This window comes from Polypterus senegalus, chromosome 18 (assembly GCF_016835505.1).
Source record: "Polypterus senegalus isolate Bchr_013 chromosome 18, ASM1683550v1, whole genome shotgun sequence".
Taxonomy (NCBI): Eukaryota; Metazoa; Chordata; class Cladistia; order Polypteriformes; family Polypteridae; genus Polypterus; species Polypterus senegalus.
Genome location: NC_053171.1, coordinates 65,446,068 through 65,465,261, shown reverse-complemented (window position 1 = coordinate 65,465,261; position 19,194 = coordinate 65,446,068). Strand labels below are relative to the sequence as shown.

The following is a 19,194-nucleotide window of genomic DNA, read 5'->3' as shown; positions in this document are numbered from 1 at the left end:
TCCAATTACTAGCATTATTCTTTTGTAATACCTATTTTATCGTTTTACTTGTGATGTCTTGTCGATTATGGTTTGCTTTATATTTTTGTTGCCTCATCATTGTGACATATTTCTCATTATTGATCCTGTTTTTCTTATTTTTCTGCTAATTTTAGATTTGTGATGCAACATTGTTGCCATTTTGTTTTGTGTATTTCTTACCTACATCACCACCATTATTAAAAATACCTAATTACTAACATTATTATTTTATAGCACATAATTTATCATTATGTTTGTGATGTCATGTCAATTCCGTTTTGCTTTTCTTGCTGTTGTCATGACCACTTTTCTGATTTTTCATCAATAATAATGTTGTTTTTCTTGTTATACGTTTTTATCAATACAGCTATATGCCACTTAAAGTCTGTTTGGGCACCTCTGAGTACATATCTATCTATCTACATCTGTGGTCCCATAAGGTTATAGTAGAGTTCAGAAATCCTAATCAGAGAACAGAACATAGGGGGTGAAATGGTGCACGTATTTATAACGTGCCATTCGGTTCATCGGAGTGGAATGGTGGCTCTGAGGTAGGGATCTGCAGTGGCAATTGGAAGGTTGCTGGTTCAAATCACATAAACACCAGAAGTGACTCTACTCCATTGGGCCCTTAAACAAGGCCCTTAACCTGCAACTGTTACATCCTGGGTATGACATTAATCTGCATCGAGCCCTGCAAGGAGGCCCCCCAACCTGCAGGAAAAAACCTGGGGAATAATAGCAGAATTAGCATTCCATCCACCGAAAAAAAATCTTCCCATTGTTCCATGCCATCTGAACTAGTGTGGTGCTGAGGTGTCACCAGCCGCATGGCTGCACTCGGGTCCTAATCTGGGATCTTGAGGTGGTTTGTCATGTGGTGGGTGTATCAGCACATTTGGTTCGGTATGAATTGTGATTGAGTGAATATAGTCTAGTCTAGCTTCAGCCACACACAGGCATAACTTTTTTATGTACTAATGATCAGGTGACTGAAACATTAGCGAATGAAGTAATACTTGACAAGATACCGTGTGTCCTCTTCTTTATTCCTATTTGTGGATGCCATCCATAACAGTGTAACATAGCAGCTCAATTAGCACATGTTCAGTGATGTGGCATCAAAAGTATGGCCACTGCGTAGTTAGAGCTTGAGGATCCCCTTGTGTACTTCAGGTCTCCTGTTTGGACACATTCTGGTTTTCTAGTGAACTAGAGTAGCAATGGGGAAAGTGTGCTGCGATTGTTTAACTGAAATCAGGAAATGTTCATGTCAGTACGTCAAACACAATTACTCATTTTGGCTGGAATCATGTTAATGTGAATATCACCAGCACAAGGGAATAAATAATACAGTGTAATACAAACTTTACTCCTTGTGCCACTTAAGCAACCTGTTCCTGGGCAAAAGCAATAACAAACAGCATTGTCTTTTTAATTTCTTCTGATCTGCGTCCAACTCTGTTGTAGATAATACAGATATTAAACACTGAGCCCCGGTACGATGTTCCCTCTTGTCTATATTTCAGGCATGAGTCACACCAGCCATTTTTAAACAAGTACAGGCTGCAGTTGTACATGACTTATCCAAGGCATCAGCCCTTGTTCTCACCACTATGTGGAAAAATGATCCCACATATCGTCATAACGGCAAAGCACTGCACCTGCTGCCTCGGCCCCAAGCGAAATGGAGGTATAGTTAGTGCCAGCATATCTACCCATTCTGCACACAATGTGGACACCTTCATTTTTCTTTAAAAAAACATGAAAATAGAATGAATCAATTATTTTCTACATGCTGCACCTTAATGAATCTTTACTTTATTATATGATTTGTTCATTTTGTATTATTATATATTTGATGAATTTAAGAAGCAATATTTTTTTTGTAGGTTGCAGCAATATTAACAGACATTTTTTTTAAAGAATACCTAACAAGAGGTGTGTTTTTTAAAGAAAGAAAGGTATGTGCCTTTATTTGCATTCCATATGTGTTCAGGAAATTATGAGTAGTTTGCCACTCTTTACAAGTTAGTTTAAGTATTTCTTTTTTCAAGTTAACTTCATAATAAATGAAAAGAAATTTCATGTTCTCCATATCTTTTTTTTTCACTGTACCAAAAAACGAACTGAACTGTAACTTCAAAACTGAGATACATGCTGAACCATGATGACTTTTACGTACCACTACACCCCAGGACAAAGTGGATGTACCTGAATGTAGAGAACGCAACAGGTTCCGGCTCACAATACATGTATCTCATGTCTCTTTTGTACAAAGCAATTGTGCTGCAACTACCGTACTGCACTTTCTATGTTTATTTTAATGTGAACTTTCCCTGCTTACACATTGTGGAGGACGGCTGGGATCCATGCCTGGCCGGGATGAACCTTTGTCACTAGATCTGGGGGAGCAGCCAACGGAGCCATGCTACGTCCGTCGGATCCTTTGTTCGCAGCCCCCCTGGGTTGCGTCCGGGCCTCTTTCGTGGAACACTGGAGCTCATCTTGGTTGGGTTCCGTGGCCTCCACCAGGGGGAGCTGCATAGAGCTGCACGGCTTAACAAGCCCGTCTGGGTGGGAGCGCTGCCACACCCAGAAGTGCAGCCAGAAGTAGGTCAATGAGCACCTGCAGCACTTCCGGGTGGGCTATAAGAGGAGCCTGCAGCCACTACTCAGGGCGCCAGAGTCGAGAGGAGGTGGACAAAGCTGCTCTGGGAGGACTGGAGGAAAGACGAGTGTGATTTGGGGTGTGATTTACTTTACTTTTGTGTTTGGAACTGTATACTGCCTGTGGGACACGGGGAAGACATGCGCCCACAGGGGAAGAAAATAAAGACTTTTTGTTTATTTTGCTTGTGCCTCTGGTGTCAGCCAGTGTCAGGTGGGCGCCAACTAAGCGCCATTCTCACAATGTATAACAGTGTGTGTTTTGTCTCAGTGGCACCCAATTTCGCCTATCACTGGTCCCTGGAGCTAGCTTTGCTAAGTACAGTATATGATATGGTGGTCACATAACATCCAAATAGCACATGTTCTATTTCACAGAATGCATCATGGAGGTTAAGCAGTGCATACCTGCACTTGTGTGACCTCACAATGTTACCGTTTTGTTATTTTTTCAAGATTTCTAAATGGCCAAGATCATGGCCAAACTCACCATACATTTTAATCCTTTATACAGCTCTGGCTCCATCAAGCAGCATGTTATTGGCTGTCAGAGGAAGCAGTGAACACGACTTTGCTGGAAAGTCATCACACATTTGCTAAATGTGGCATGCCCAGTAATTACCAGTCATGTAAATCAACATGGTCCTGGTGCAAGATCAGCAACTTCAGTCGGCAAGTCTACGACTAGAAGTTTGCTTAAAATTACATCAGTTTTAGCTGCTGCTCAAGCTGGTGTGCGTGTTTCCAGAATGAGCAATTCCTGGCCTGTTCACTCTCTGTGTTCTGTTATTCCCACTCACCACATGTCTGCATGGATCTTCTCCAAGCACTTAATGCTTCTGCCCAGATCCTCAAAGTTGTGCCCATTAAGTTAATTGGGGAGTGCACACCACCCCAGTATGTGTAAGTGTGCCTGTTCTAAATTGTGTTCCTACTGTAAATAATGGAAATCGCAGGACAGAACAGTGGCAGGTGTTTATTTTCCAGGTTAAACAGTGGCCTTGTAAATTTTACAATTATTGTTTACAGAGTTTGTCTTCAAGTGCTTGTTTCTGCTGCCTTTTTCTGGTAATCTTGTCTGAAAATAATTAGCTGAAATTTTTTTTTCATTGTCTTCATGGAATTTCACCGAGTACAAGCTCATGTTTTCCTTTCCCTGTAATGTTACATATTAGGAGCCATTGTGCTAAAACAGGGCTGACTGAAGCTCTCAGTGACTGCATGCCAAAGCTTCACTGAGGTGGGCCTTTTCACTTTTCACCTAAACCAGGCTATAATATTATGACCTATTTCTGTTTTTCTGAGGAATAACTAATAGCCAGGACTGAACAAGTGAATGTTTCCAAACATCTAATGCGTCAGTAATGATGTGCTTCTCCATTATGGGTGGGAACATGTAGGGAGTGCTGTGACTTATGAGGGATCTCACTGTTTGCTGAGCAAATGGCTTTGTTACACGATTTGGCTGTCTAAGCACGCTCTTAAAGCTGAGAAACATCCCATCAAATTCTACACAGATCTGTGAATTCCCAAAAAGGAAGTGTGGACAAGGAGTTTTTTCCCTTGACCCTATTCAGAAAAGGCTTTGTTAGAGACAGTGCCAGATTTGCCACTTACAGGAGACAAATTTTAGCATAACTGGGGGTGTTGTTATTCACCACACTAAATTGTGTTCCTTTCCTTGAGGTGGTTTCAGTTGCCATCTTAAGGATTGCAGGACTGCTCAGTAAGTGAATGAGTAAAAGTGAATGCACCACGAGTACACGTGACTATGAAAGGAATTATACTTTGTGGAAATTTGATAAAGCACAGAACAGAAATGGTGATAATCACACACCACACACAGATGGCCAAAGTAAGATATCTGTGGTTATTAATAACAGTGTTATAATTCAGGTGCCATTCAATAGCAAAGGTGGTGTGAGGCTTCCTAAAGGCTCCATAAGCCTGACCTGACCTTCCCAAAGTTCCTTGATTCGGTCTCCACCCAACCAGTCAGACCTCCTAGCCGCACAGGGTGGCTTTGGCCTACTTACTGGCTTTCAAATGTCATAAAACTATAAAATAAACACAAATGTCTTTCTAGAGACGGTGACCATAATGTTGTGAATTGTGAGTTCTAAGCACTAATGAGTTTCATGAAATGAGGACTTGAACCCCAGTCAGGGGAGGAACCCTGGCTGAAATATAAACACATAAAACCTTTGGCTAGAAAGGGCGAGTGGCTGAGCAGAATCTTTAGAAATGAGAATATTTATTAAGAAAGTCAATTGTGGCAACACAATTGGCCTAAAAGACAATCCTAGGTGAACAAGTCTCATTACACAATACAAATGTCAAAATCAAGACTTGCAGCAGCAGCAAAAAAAAACCAAAAAAACCACAAAATTCAGTCCTGGCCGTAATGTACTCAAAATAACTTCAACGGACCACTGAAGGACCTGCTCTCAGCCTGTGAAGATAAAGGTTCAGGGTAGGCCTTCAGTGGTAACATCAAGGAGGCTCTGCCTTTTAAAGGTCCATCCACAAAGTACAAGGGATATAACAGGAAACGTGGCCACACATCGAAACTAAACTGCGTACTGATGACATATGAACAGCATACGTGAGCAGAAACATAACAAATATCAAGTGTCAGCTCTGAGATGAAAGCCACATCTCCTACCAGAGTACCAGTTTAATTTGTTACACCATTCCAGATACAAAGCTTCATTTTAAACTGTAATTACAGTGGTTTTAATTTTATGGCAGCTCCGTCTGGCTCAGAGGACTTTTGAAGTTTATGATGTGACTTTGAAAAAGTCCCATTTAATGTCACAAATTACAATATAATATGCCTCCATCCTCCGATCCCACACCATATTGTGAAATTGTTTTCCATATCCTGCAAGAAGCCCAGTCCTCCAGGATAGCCCTCCCTAGTTTGTCTCACCAGGACAAGTAAACAATCCACCTCCGGATGGTCGAGGGCAGGTTTCTGTCCTCATAGGTTGTATTTCCTCCAGCCAAATATGCTTCTGTCTTCTCACACTTACTAAGGTCCTCTGAATTTGAAAATGCTCCTCCTTCCTCCTCTTGTGTTAAGAATCTCGAGAGTCCTGAAAACTTCCAAAATAACCATCAGAAGGGGGAAACCTTCAGACCTGTTTAGCAACAAGACCAAACTTAGGATCTTTATTAAAAAAAAGAAAGAAAAAAAAAAGCTCAGTGGAACACAAAAGGCAAAGGAGTTGCCTAAGCAATAAAGCAGTCCAATGGCAAGCAAAGTGCTAGGACTGAGTTCAAGAGGCAAAGTCAAAAACAGAGAGCAGGTTCAAACAATCACCACACCACAGGCACATTCAGAATGAACCTCAACGGACTGTGGGTTGACCCAACCTTTATAGGGCTGAGGGCAGTCCCTGGTGGTGATGGGCAGGTGGCCCGCCTCTTGGGGAATCTCCCATAAAACCCACAGGAATGTTTTTCTCCTGGGTAGTTATACAGTATATAGCATGTTCAAGAAAGAGGAGATCCAGTGAACTAATAATATTAGCTTTGGTGGAGGGGAGTATAATATATATATTTTTTACACAGAGAAGTGCTCCGTTCTTTCCATTATATTTCCGATAAATTCAGTTGACCATCGACACTATAACCACGACCCATAATCTTAAGAAATTTCCCAGGCGAAGCTGGCTAACACAGTTAGTGAAAAAAAAATTTAAAAAACAGTATAAAGTGTTTCAAAGTTGAAACACAAACCAAAACCAGCAAACTGGTGCAGAAACAATGTCTGCACTTTAAAAAGTCCAAGATTTCATAACAAAGTGGTTCTACTTTCCTAACAATCCACGGTTCTGACAAAGCTGTTTCAGAGAAGGACCCCTGTCCCATCCATGTCTGTAGAAGAAAGTCCTTTTTTTTGGACAGTGAAGCAGCACTTTAAAAGTAAAGGGGTGTCTTCATATACTGCAGGTAGTATTTCTCACAGGAAGCTGGAGCATTCATACTTGTTGTTTCGATTAGGGATCTTTGAGCCACTCCTGTCTCTCATGAAGGTGACAGCTGCAAGGTGCCCTTAGGGGTCTATCATTTGATGAAACACTGGGTCCAGAATAGGAGGATCTGCTGCGCAGTTTAGTGACTCCACACTAATCTGATAAGGTGATTGACGTTTGTCCCTCAGTGTATATAGCATATATTAGTTAAATATACACTGGGGTGGAAAGTGGTTCTTTATGCAGCCGTGAGACCATTATGGAAGGACAGATTGATGTGCATTCCACCTGAGATGGTTCTTATTCCCTTTCTCAGTTGGGGCAAAGAGAAATTATATAGACAGAGTGAGACAGCTGTGGCAGTGCTTCTCTGGCATGGCTTCAGTTTGGACAAACACAGGACTAAATGGAAAGTGTTGTTCTGATGAGCTTCCCTGTTGGGATACCTGAGTGCCATCGGGAGGCACTGCAGGGAGAGGAGTCCCTTGATTTATGTTAAATATGCCTAACCTGGAAGTGCTTCTGGGGGGCAAAGGTCTTGTACCATGTTGTAAAATGCATTTTAGGTTGGTGGCAGAGCACAAGTTTTTTTATGTTTTGGGTTGATGTAGGCATACCTGGTAATGTGGACCAGCTGCCCCCGGGTGTTGATAAGGAAATTGGCTAAACATGAAAATACCCTTAAATAAAAGGGTCAGCCAGTTTCCTCATTAGCGCATTGGGGTTTGCACTTATACCCAGTTTTGTTTATTAAAAGACTCTAAGGTGTCAGAGAGCAGAGGAGAGAACAAGAAAGAACGAGAGAAGCCTGAGGTTAAAATAAGGAATGATATAAAAGAAAAGAGGCCCAGGATCATGGCTGAGCTGGTGCTATAGTGTGGAGGTAAGTACTTGAGAAGTGGCCTTGAGAGAAGTAAGTGGACGGCACTCATGGGGTAGAAACACCCATCCACTCTGAGTGGGCTCTCACTGCAGACTGAAGGATGGTGGCAGGAGAAAGTAGCAGGGCTCATGGGGTCTCCTGATGCAGGCCATGGGATGATGGGTTTGGAGGGACGACTGCGTTTGTTGGCAGGTGTCTCCTGCTGTAGCACAGACCAAAGTGAGTGGCAGGCACATGATTTTAGAAAGAAGTACAGAAAATTGTGATTTGCTTTAAATGGATCCTGTGTCTGGATACTGACCTGTTTGGATTATGTATTAATCTGTCTACAGTTTTTCCTCCACAAAACATTGTTTTTATTGGATGTTTCATTTAACTGAGAAGAGACTCCTCTGCACTTTGATGCACACTGGAGTTTTGCTAAGTGACTATTCACAATGCACTTTGCACCATCTCTTGCTCTGTGTGTGTGTCGCCTTGTTGCCCAGTCCATTCTTGGTCATGACTATCAGTGTTCCAGGCTCATGGAAGTATGCCATCTGTGGGAAACCCGGGCATTACGCTCCAGTGGTACTTCCGGGTCCACCTTATTTCACTCTTAGAGTCGGTGTCAGAAGGAGGTGGACAGTCCTTACCAGGAAGGAGTGGAAGACAGAAAGAATTGTGAATTGGAAGAAAAACTGGAACAGTGTGGTGGTTGTGTCTGATGTCTGGGGCTCTGAGTCTCCCCCTACAGGTCACAACACATGTATATGTCAATTAGAGAGGGAAACATCCATCCATCCATTTTCCAACCCACTGAATCCGAACACAGGGTCACGGGGGTCTGCTGGAGCCAATCCCAGCCAACACAGGCGCAAGGCAGGAACCAATCCTAGGTAGGGCGCCAACCCACCGCAGGAGAGGGAAACATATTTGAATAAATACAGTATGTATTTACATCAGCATTAGTACAAAATGTCTCCTGCTCAGTTCCGTTCTGCTTGAGCACACTCACTGTGTCATATTAGCTCCATGTATTTAGAGCAGTTTTTCTGTCTAATTCAAGTGCTCCTCTCATAGATTAACTTCTTTGATGGTGTTCCACAGCTCACATCCTCACAAATTTAGTTTTTTTTTTTAATATCCTCCATCAAAAATGGTGATGTGAAAAATGGTCAGTGATTTAAGCAATCTGCTTATTTAATTTAATTAGAAATTTGCTGCAATGTGAAGAGGAAATATGCAGCCTTTCAGTATTTGGCCAAAGAATGTTCCTTGTGGGCAGCCGAGGCATGTCTGGGAGTATCAGATAGTTGAGAGCCAAGCGGGATGCAGAAAAGGGGGCTTTGTGGAGAAGGCTAGGGCCAGACCGAAAACCCAGACAGCCGCTTGCTGGCCTCTCTCAAAGCCCCATCTCACCATTACAGGTTCATTTGTCATAGCAGCTGGGCGCACGAGAACCAGTAAAAACTGGTTCATCTATCCCCTGACCTCAGTGAAGAAAGTGGCTCTTGTGTAGCACTGAAAAACATTGCTTATCAGTTGCCGCCTCCAGGAACTTGGAAGGCAATGTGGAGAGATGGGTTATATGCAGAATTTTATGAGGTGTTTTCTTGTGTTTTGGCCTCTTCCTCGTGGCTCATTTGTGCGAATTTTAAAAGCAGTTGTAGTCTTAGTCCTCGCTGTTTGCACCAGTGTCCACTTTAAGATCAAACAGAGTCAGCCCACTACTCCCAGTGACTTTTAGTAATTTTTCCTTTAAAAGGTGGTGTCCATCTTTAACAACTGACCTGAGGTACAGCTTTGTGGCCTCCCAACTCCACTCTTAGTCACTCAAACTACAAGATGACTTTTACAACCCTTGAAAAACTCAGGAGTGGGTACTCTGTTTATGACCTTAATGGCATTCATATTAAACTGCTTTAGCTTCCTAGGAAAGAATATTTTCACTATTTACCTTTACATTTTAAAGAAAAATATTTCTTTTTATTTTCTCTTCATTTTGTGCCTAGCAAGCCTAAGAGCAGCAAGAGTCACCCAGACTGTTAGAATTTCTTGACAGTGTTAACCCTCGCTGCATCCATCCATTTTCACACCAGAGGGTCACTGGGAACTGGAGCCAAAGCTCATTAAATTATATAATGCTTCTCACATTTCACCTTAGCCTGGGGCTGCATGTCGTCAGTCTCCGTAATGAGTGCAGAGTGAGCGGCTGTGCTGATGGATGTGAAACGACACTGGTGAAATGCTTCTTGTTCTAGTAAATCAGCGTCTACCGTGTTATCCACATCACTCACAATCCATACCCCCAGCACCTTTATAGGATGGAGCAGTTTCTTATACATACTTTATGACTTCACATTCTTGTTATGACCTTCCCCTCTCACTGGGAGAGTAAAAGAAGACTACACAGACTCTAGTAGTTGAAACTGATCCTGTCTGCCCCTTGAACTTTGTGCATCTCGTTTTTACTTTGTTTATATATTCAATTGCAGGACATCACTGGGGTACAACGCCTGTCACATTTCATTTTTTTGCCAGTGTGCAACACCTATTGACCCCTTAAAAGGTTGAGCTGTTGGATTTGTTCAGGAAGTACACAACAGTCGAAGTGGTACACAAAAGGAAACACCATGCAAAGGTCAAGCAAAGTATGTGGCTTCCACAACAACGTGACTAGCATGTGAATTACAAGGTCCTCTTCATAACTGTCTCCTCTGCCTTGATAGAATTACTGGAATCTTAGCTTTGTGGAAACCTCAAAAATATCTGGAAAACATGAAAATCATCATTTTACGTTAAGGCCACTAGATTGTTTGTTTGGTTTCATTCAATGCCGGAGATCAGGTACTGTCTTCTCCCTCTTTACAATCATAATGTGTCCCCAAAAACACCTTTGTAAGGCAAATTGTCACGACCAGCTTTCATTTCAATGGGAGAAAGTGTACGGGTTCCTGAGTCCCACAAATGACATCCATTTTTCTAAAAAAAAAAAAAACACACATGTTAATTGTAGTCTAAGCTCAACCATATGGCTTTTACTGACTCCCCTTCAGCTTGTTTGTTGCTACTGTATTATGCAGTGCATACTGTTGGACACATAAGCATAAGGGGTATCTCACAGGTAAAGGTTTGGGTTGTTATGGAGGGAAAGAAGAGAGTGATGCGGAGTATGTACATTGTGTAGGCAGGAGTGTCACAGCGAGAGAATTGCTGCAGCTAACTTTTATTTCTCTTTAGTTTCATCAGAACATTACACGGGGCATCCTGACAGAGCCCTAACTTTTCTTTGTTGTCCCCTTGTATTTTTTGCAGTGGTGTAGTCAGCAGGATATTACCAGAAGAGATGAGCTTGTGGTGACAGTAGCGGAAATGATATCACTCATCCTCCAGTGGCTTCTCTTCCATTCTAAAGGAAACAAACTGCGTTAATTCTCTCCCCCAACCCTGAAACAGCCTGGACCTTTATCCCAAGGCTCACGTGTCCAACAGTACTTAACATTTGCAAACAAAGCAAAAGTACTATAATACTTATTGTTTATTTGTACAGTACTATTCTTTTAATTAAAAAATACAAGAACTGTACAATAAATATAGGAAAAATGACATTAATATCACACTTGGCAAACAGTTTGAGACTGAAGAGTAGAGGTGGAGCTGGTAGTGGTGGTGGTGGTGGTGTCACTGCTCTGGGCTGGCTGATGATTGATTTGGTGAGAGAGAGAGAGAGAGATGGAAAGGAAAAAATAAAAGAGTAGGAGGTACTGACTTCTTCATACTCCATTGCTGGATTGTCCATGTCTTATTCTTTTTTCTTTTCTATTTCATTGGGAGGATGAGAGGGGCAAGAAGTTAGAGGTAAGGTCTTAGAATATGGCATTAGCAGCAGTAGTAGTAGTTGCTAAACGATATTATGCAAGTCTCCTTGGCTTCTGATAGCTTTCTTTCATGTAACTCTCTGTAGCAGTCAATAGAAAATGCTTCACTGATTCTTGTAACTGCAAAAGGATATTTTGTAATTTGACAAAGAGTATTAATTGATACTCATTGTAAGCACAAAACCTTGCAACTCAAACTCTCATATCTTGGGGATATGTTTATAAAGTGCCCTCCATAATTTTTGGGACAAATAAGCATTTTTCTTTGATTTCTCCCTCTGCTCCACCATTTCAAATGACAAATCAAACAATTCTGACGTGATTAAAGTGCACACTGCAGACTTTGATTTCAGGAGATTTGCATGCATTTTGTCACAACATGTACACATGACAACACTTTTTTCTACATGGTCCCCCCATTTCAGGACATCATAATGTTTGGGAAACTGGTGTCACGGGTGATTGTGAGTCCTCAGGTAGGTTTCACTGCTTCATAAGATCCCTCGGCTTACTTCTACACTTTGGGGTTTGTAGTTGCCATTGCTAAACATGAGATAAACCAATGAAAATCAAAGAAGGCATGATGATTTCATGAACAGAAATACAGAGGCCACATAGCAAGATGCAACCCACAAAAAGAGGATGGCCAGATTACAGTTTGCGAACAAAAAACTTCAGAAAGCCTGCAGAATTCTGGAAAAAGATCTTGCAGACAGATGAAAAAAAATGAACCTGCAACAGAGTGATGGCGAGTGCAAAGTGTGAAGACGAAAAGATCCAAAGAAGACCACCTCATCTGTTAAACATGGTACTGTAAGGGTGTTATGGTTTGGGCATGCATGGCTGCCACAGGTCCTAGCACACTTCATTGATGAAGGAACTACTGATGGCAGTGGCACAATGAATTCTGAGGTGTATAGAAACATCTAATCTGCTCCAGTTCCAGTAAATGCCTCAAAACCCACTGGATGGCGCTTCATCCTACAAGAAGATAATGATCCAAACATACTGCTGAGGCAACACAGGAGCTTTTCAAAGCTAAAAAATGGAAAATTTTTGAATGGCTGAACCAGTCACCTGATTTAAATCAAATTCTGTCCTTGTCCTCCTCCTCCTCCTCCTCCTCCTTCTTCTTCTTCTTCTTCTTCTTCTTCTTCTTCTGTTAGGGGTTGCCACAGCGGATCATCTTCTTCCATATCTTTCTGTCCTCTGCATCTTGTTCTATTACACACATCACCTGCATGTCCTCTCTCACCACATCCATAAACCTTCGCTTAGGCCTTCCTCTTTTCCTCTTCCCTAGCAGCTTTATCCTTAGCATCCTTCTCTCAATATACCCAGTATCTCTCTTCTGCAAATGTCCAAACCAATGCAATCTTGCATCTCCGACTTTGTCTCCCAACTGTCCAACCTAGATAATCCATTCCCGGGAATTCGGGAATCCCGCATTTTATTCCCGGGAATGACACAGTGCATGGGCATCTCACATGTGAACGGTTTTAGAATGACCGACACTTATTTTTGATAAAACTACTGCCATATGTTGACACAAATAAAAGACTAACCTTATCTACAAGCGGTTCATGCTGTCATCTAAGTACATGTATCTTTAGTTGCGGTAATAAGAGCGTAGAAAGCACAACGTCCTCATAGGTGGCACAGTGGTAGTGCTGCTGCTTTGCAATAAGGAGACTGTGGAAGATTGTGGGTTTGCTTTCCGGTTCCTCCCTGTATGGATAGCACTTTAAGTACTGAGAAAAGCGCTATATAAATGTAATGATCAAACAGCAATAATTAGCAAACAAACAAAGATAACTGGCAGTAACAGTGCAAAATTCACAATTGGTATGCCAGTTTGAAAAAATAAGTTTTGAGGGTATTTTTAAAATGTGTTATTGAATCGAGCTGATATATATGAAAGAGAAGAGAATTCCCGAGTTGAGGAGCACTATGAAAGACGCTCGAGCTCCCATAGCACAGAGTTTGATGTGTGGTACAGAAAGTACAGCTGCAGATGAGAATCTGAGTGAGCGAGAGGAGTGTCAGTCTGTAGGAGATCAGTAGGGCTGTGGAGAGCTTTCAAATGTTAAGAGCTCTATTTAGTATTGTATTCTGTAGTTAACAGGGAGCCAGTGAAGTTGACAGAGAATAGGTGTAGTATGTTCAGTGGATTTAGAACAGCAGGTTATTATCCTGGCAGCAGAATTTTGAAAAAATTGTAAGCAATGGATACGTTTTTGTGGGATGACAGATAGAATAGCATTACAGTAATCTATACGTGAGGTGACTCGGGCATTAACCAGTACTTCAGTACTGTGTTGCATAAGAACAGAACGAAGTCTAGAAATGTTTCTGAGATGGAAGAAAGCAGTCCGAGAAATTATACTTATACGGGAGGAATTATTATAATAATAAAACATATTTTGTGACACATTTATTTATTTATGCTCTCATTTCATGACATATTTATTTATTTAGGCTCTCATTTCATGGCACATTTATTTATTTATGCTCACATTTCACAGTACTTTTATTTATTTACACATTTATTTATTTATTTAATTTTGTCCAAAATATTCCTCCATACAAAGCTGTTGTCTAATGAAGTGCAAACTGCAACAATGGCGCCACCTTAATTATTTTCAACTACTGTATAACTCTGTTATTTCTTGATCGATTTTTACACTTTTACACGCTATATATGCGAGCTTGGCCGTTCCCATTTTCCCGGGAATTACAGCAGTTTCATTCTCTGGAATACGGGAATGAAAAATGTCGAATGGATTCCCTAGTCCAACCTAAGCTTACCCTCTAATGTACTTATTTCTAATCCTGTCCATCCTCGTCACACCCAATGCAAATCTTAGCATCTTTAACTCTGCCACCTCCAGTTCTGCTTCCTGCTTTCTCGTCAGTGCCACTGTCTCCAACCCATATAACATAGCTGGTCTCACTACAGTCCTGTAGACCTTCCCTTTCCCTCTTGCTGATATCCATCTGTCACAAATCACTCCTAACACTCTTCTCCAGCCATTCCACCCTGCCTGCACTCTCTTTTTCACCTCTCATCCACAATCCCCATTACTCTGTACTGTTGATCCCAAGTATTTAAACGTATCCACTTTCGCCAACTCTACTCCCTGCATCCTCACCATTCCACTGACCTCCATCTCATTTACACACATATATGCTGTCTTGTTCCAACTGAACTTCATTCCTCTCCTATCTAGAGCATATCTCCACCTCTCCAGGGTCTCCTCAACCTGCTCCCTACTATTGCTACAGATCACAATGTCATCAGCAAACATCTTACTTGATCACTTAACACTGTATACAACATATTTGGAATTATTTGACTTTTCTTTAAATGCACCTTGGGCTGTCACTAAAAGCAAATTCGTTGTGTTACACAATGACAATAAAGTGCTTGAACTTGAACATAGTCCACAGGGGCTCCTGTCTAATCTCGTCTGTCAACCTGTCCATCACCATTGCAAATAAGAAAGGGCTCAGAGCTGATCCCTGATGTAATCCCACCTCCACCTTCAATGCATCTGTCACTCCTACCACAGACCTCACCACAGTCACCCTTCCCTTGCACATATCCTGTACAACTCTTACGTACTTTTCTGTCACTCCCGACTTCCCCATACAATACCACAGCTCCTCTTGAGGCACCTTGTCATATGCTTTCTCCAGGTTTATAAAGACACAATGCAACTCCTTCTGGCCTTCTCTATAATTCTCCATCAATACCCTCAGAGCAAACATCACATCTGTGGTGGTCTTACTTGGCATGAAACCATACTGCTGCTCACTAATCATCACCTCACTTCTTAACCTAGCTTCCACTACTCTTTGCCATAACAATGCTGTGGCTCATCAGTTTTCTTCCCCTGTAGCTATTACAGTCCTGCACATCCCCCTTATTTTTAAACATCAGCACCAGTACATTTCTTCTCCACTCCTCGGGCATCCTCTCACTTTCCAAGATTCCATTAAACAGTCTGGTTAAAAACTCCACTGCCATCTCTCCTAAACACCTCCATGCTTCCACAGGTATGTCATCTGGACTAACGGCTTTTCCATTCTTCATCCTCTACATAGCTGTCCTTACTTCCTCCTTGCTAATCTGTTGCACTTCCTGATTCACTATCTTCACATCATCCAACCTCTTCTCTCTCTTGTTCTCTTCATTCATCAGCCTCTCAAAGTACTCTTTCCATCTGCTCAACACACTCTCCTTGCTTGTGAGTATGTTTCCATCTTTATCCTTTATTACCCTAACCTGCTGCACATCTTTCCCAGCTCGGTCCCTCTGTCTAGCCAATCGGTACAGGTCATTTTCTCCCTCCTTAGTGTCCAACCTCTCATACAACTTATCATACACTTTTTCTTTAACCTTCGCCACCTCTCTCTTCACCTTGTGCTTTACCTCCTTGTACTCTTGTCCACTTTCTGCATCTCTCTGAGTATCCCACTTCTTCTTTGCCATCTTCTTCCTTTGTATACTCTCCTGTACTTCCCCATTCCACCACCGGGTTTCCTTTTCCTCCATCCTCTGTCCAGATATCATGCCAAGCACCCTTCTTGCTGTCCCCTTACTACATCTGCTGTAGTTTCCCCACTGTCTGGTAATTCTTCACTACCACCCACTGTCTGATCAACCTCTCCCTAAACTTAACCTTGCAGTCTTCCTTTTTTCAACTTCCACCATTTGATCCCTGGCTCTGCCCTCATTCTCTTCCTCTTCTTAATCTCCAACGTCATCCTACAGACATACATTTTCCCCTGCCACTACTTTGCAGTCTTCAATCTCCTTTAGATTGACTCTTCTGCATAGGATGTAATCTACCTGTGTGCATCTTCCTCCACTATTATATTTCCTATTATTGTTCCTCCCTCTTCTTAAAATATGTATTCACCACAGTCATGACCATCTTTTTGCAAAATCCACTATCCTCTGACCTTCTTCATTCCTCTCCTTGACACCATACCTACCCATCACCTCCTCGTCTCCTCTGTTCCCTTCACAAAAATGTCCTTTGAAATCCGCTCCAATCACCACTTTCTGTCCCTTGGGTACACTGTTCATCACTTCATCTAACTCACTCCAAAAATCTTCTTTCTCATCCATTGCACACCCAACTTTCAGGGCATATGCACTAACAACATTCATCTTCACACCTCCATTTTCCAGCTTCATAATCATTAGTCTGTCTGACACTCATTTCACCTCCAGAACACTCTTGACATACTGTTCCTTTAGAATAACCCCTACTCTATTTCTCCTCCTATCCACACCATGATAGAACAATTTGAATCCACAGCCGACCCATCTGGCTTTACTCCCCTTCCATTTAGTCTTTTGCATGCACAATATATCAACCTTCCTTCTCTCTATCATATCGGCTAACTCTCTCCCCTTACCAGTCATACTGCCAACATTCAAGTTCCTACCCTCAGTTCCACTCTCTTTACCTTCCTCCTCTCCTCCTGCCTCCGGAAACGTCTCCCCCCTCTTCTTCTCCTTCTTCTTCTTTGGCCAACAGTAGCCAAATTTCCACCAGCATCCTGTTGACTAACAGTACTGTGGCAGTTTTTGTTAATCCGGGGTTCGACCGATCCGGTATGGAAATTTGTATTATTGTCCGCATATTGATTTGGCAAAATTTTACACTGGATGCCCATCCTGACGTAACCCTCCCCATTTATCTGGGCTTGGGTCTGGCATGAAGAAACATACTAGTTCTATCTATCTATCTATCTATCTATCTATCTATCTATCTATCTATCTATCTATCTATCTAGTTTGTGCATCCCCTGTGGCTGGGTTATTTAAGTCTAATTCAGTAGGCCTTCCATATGCTGAAAAGAAAACTTTAAGGGGACAAGCCCCCAAAACAAGCAGGAGCTGAAGATGGCTTAGACTTGAAGCAGTCATTGCATGCAAGGGATCCGCGACCATGCCCTAAATATGAAGGTTTTAATAGACCTGTCTTTGCTGTGCCCTAAGCAGTGGTTTCCTGGTCGGAAACAATTATTTCTAGTATAAGAAAGTGGTTTTCCAATAATGCATTAAGAAGTCATGGAATGTGTCTAAGTTGTACTAAGTCTGTATTTATAGGCTTGAAATGCACAACACTGCCGTTACCTTTAGTTATGTGGCTGGTCCTTCAGTAAAAAAGTGCTCTAAACAATTATCTCCTATTAGTAACTGTTTCTACCTTTGCACATTTACTGCAATTTGAGTTACACTCAAACATACTAAACCTGTGTTCACAACCTTTAAATACACAACACAGTACAGTATAGCTGGGGCCTCATGTATAAATGGTGCGTACACACAAAAATGTTGTGTACGCCCGTTTTCACGCTCACATCACGATGTATAAAAATTAAACTTGGCATAAAGCCATGCACATTTTCACGCCAGCTCAATCCCCGGCATACGCAAGTTTTCAGCTCGGTTTTTGCAAACTGGCGGCACACAGCGTCAAAGCAGTGCTTTTGTTCCAATGTGGTTTCTCTTTAATATTTAGATCCACATCCCTGACGTGGCTTTATCAAATACACTGAAATTAACTGCATATCGCTTATTAGTTTAAGGCATCTGATTGTAATTAACCCATAACCATGTAATGGTGCACAAAATGGCCAAACTATTCCAAATATTATAGCTGTCTTAGCGTTGTCACTCTCACTGCACCGCTTGTAGTATTTATCCCACTGTATCTGAGTGTGAAATCACAGCTCTACAGCAGCTTATTGGAAAGAGAATTATCGGGATACAGCATCTAACACACGCTGCCTCAGACATGCGCACTGTGTATTTGAACTGCTCCCATATGGCAAACGCTTCAAAGCCATTCCTGTAGGGACCTAGCGGTTCAGAAACAGTTTCATCTCAACAACTATAAACGTGCTCAGTCAGTCCATCAAGAGCTCCTTGTAGAACTGTTTGTACTTCTAAGTATAATCACCTCACTGTAAACTTGCAATACAGTTATAATATTGCACAGCATGGGCCACTTTATAAATTGTGTATTTACATATAATGATGATATCATTTTTAATATGAAATGCAGCATCATATGTTTATTATATTATACAGATAAAATATTAACATAATAATTAAAATAATGTATATTGTTAATAATTAAACATGTGAGGAAATGGTGTTGCGGTGCTAACGACGAGCTGGCACCCCGTTCAGGGATTATTCCTGCTGAGACAGGCGCAACACTGGGTGGATAGATGGATGGTATAATTAAATATGTAATACAAAGATATTTCAATGTTCCTTAAAAGTTTTGAAGAATCTGAATTCTAAGCTTACAGATGGCTTGACATCTATTACAGCGCTAATTTTGTGGCAATTGGGTACTTGGAGAAAGAAAAGGAAGGACAGGAATTGGAGGTTAGTATGTTTGAAAGAGACAGTACTGCTGCAATAAATTATTTTATTGAAGGTCGCGCACGGAGTAGTAAGTATCTTGCGGGAGGCAGGAACAATCTCTGGATGGGGCACCAGCTCGTCAATATCACTGCGCCACTGTGTTCCCATGTTTAATAACATGCTTTAACTCCTATCATCATGAAAATGATATCAAGTATATTTCTCAGTATTTTAATTATTCAGAGAGCTCTAATATGACAAATATAATGGATTTTGTGTCCTGTTGGAGGAAGAGAACATACAAAATAAAACATTTAACGTGCTTCTTTTGTTAGGATGGGATTTGAGAAACTAGTAAATTAAATGATTTTAAGATGAAGT

At 41.5% G+C, this 19,194-nt stretch overlaps 1 protein-coding gene across 4 annotated transcripts in view; it reads right to left on the bottom strand.

The window, feature by feature from the left end:
• Positions 1-9,827: 9,827 nt before the first annotated feature.
• acp7 (acid phosphatase 7, tartrate resistant (putative)) overlaps positions 9,828-19,194 on the bottom strand; it is a 147,702-nt gene continuing 138,335 nt past the window's right edge. For 3 of the 4 annotated variants that reach the window (XM_039742064.1, XM_039742065.1, XM_039742066.1), the window contains exon 14: positions 9,829-10,518. In XM_039742064.1, the coding sequence (XP_039597998.1) occupies positions 10,408-10,518 (111 nt within the window). In that variant the 3' untranslated portion in view covers positions 9,829-10,407. Of the gene's footprint in view, positions 10,519-19,194 lie in introns of all 4 variants that reach the window. The other variant, XM_039742062.1, reaches the window with a different exon arrangement.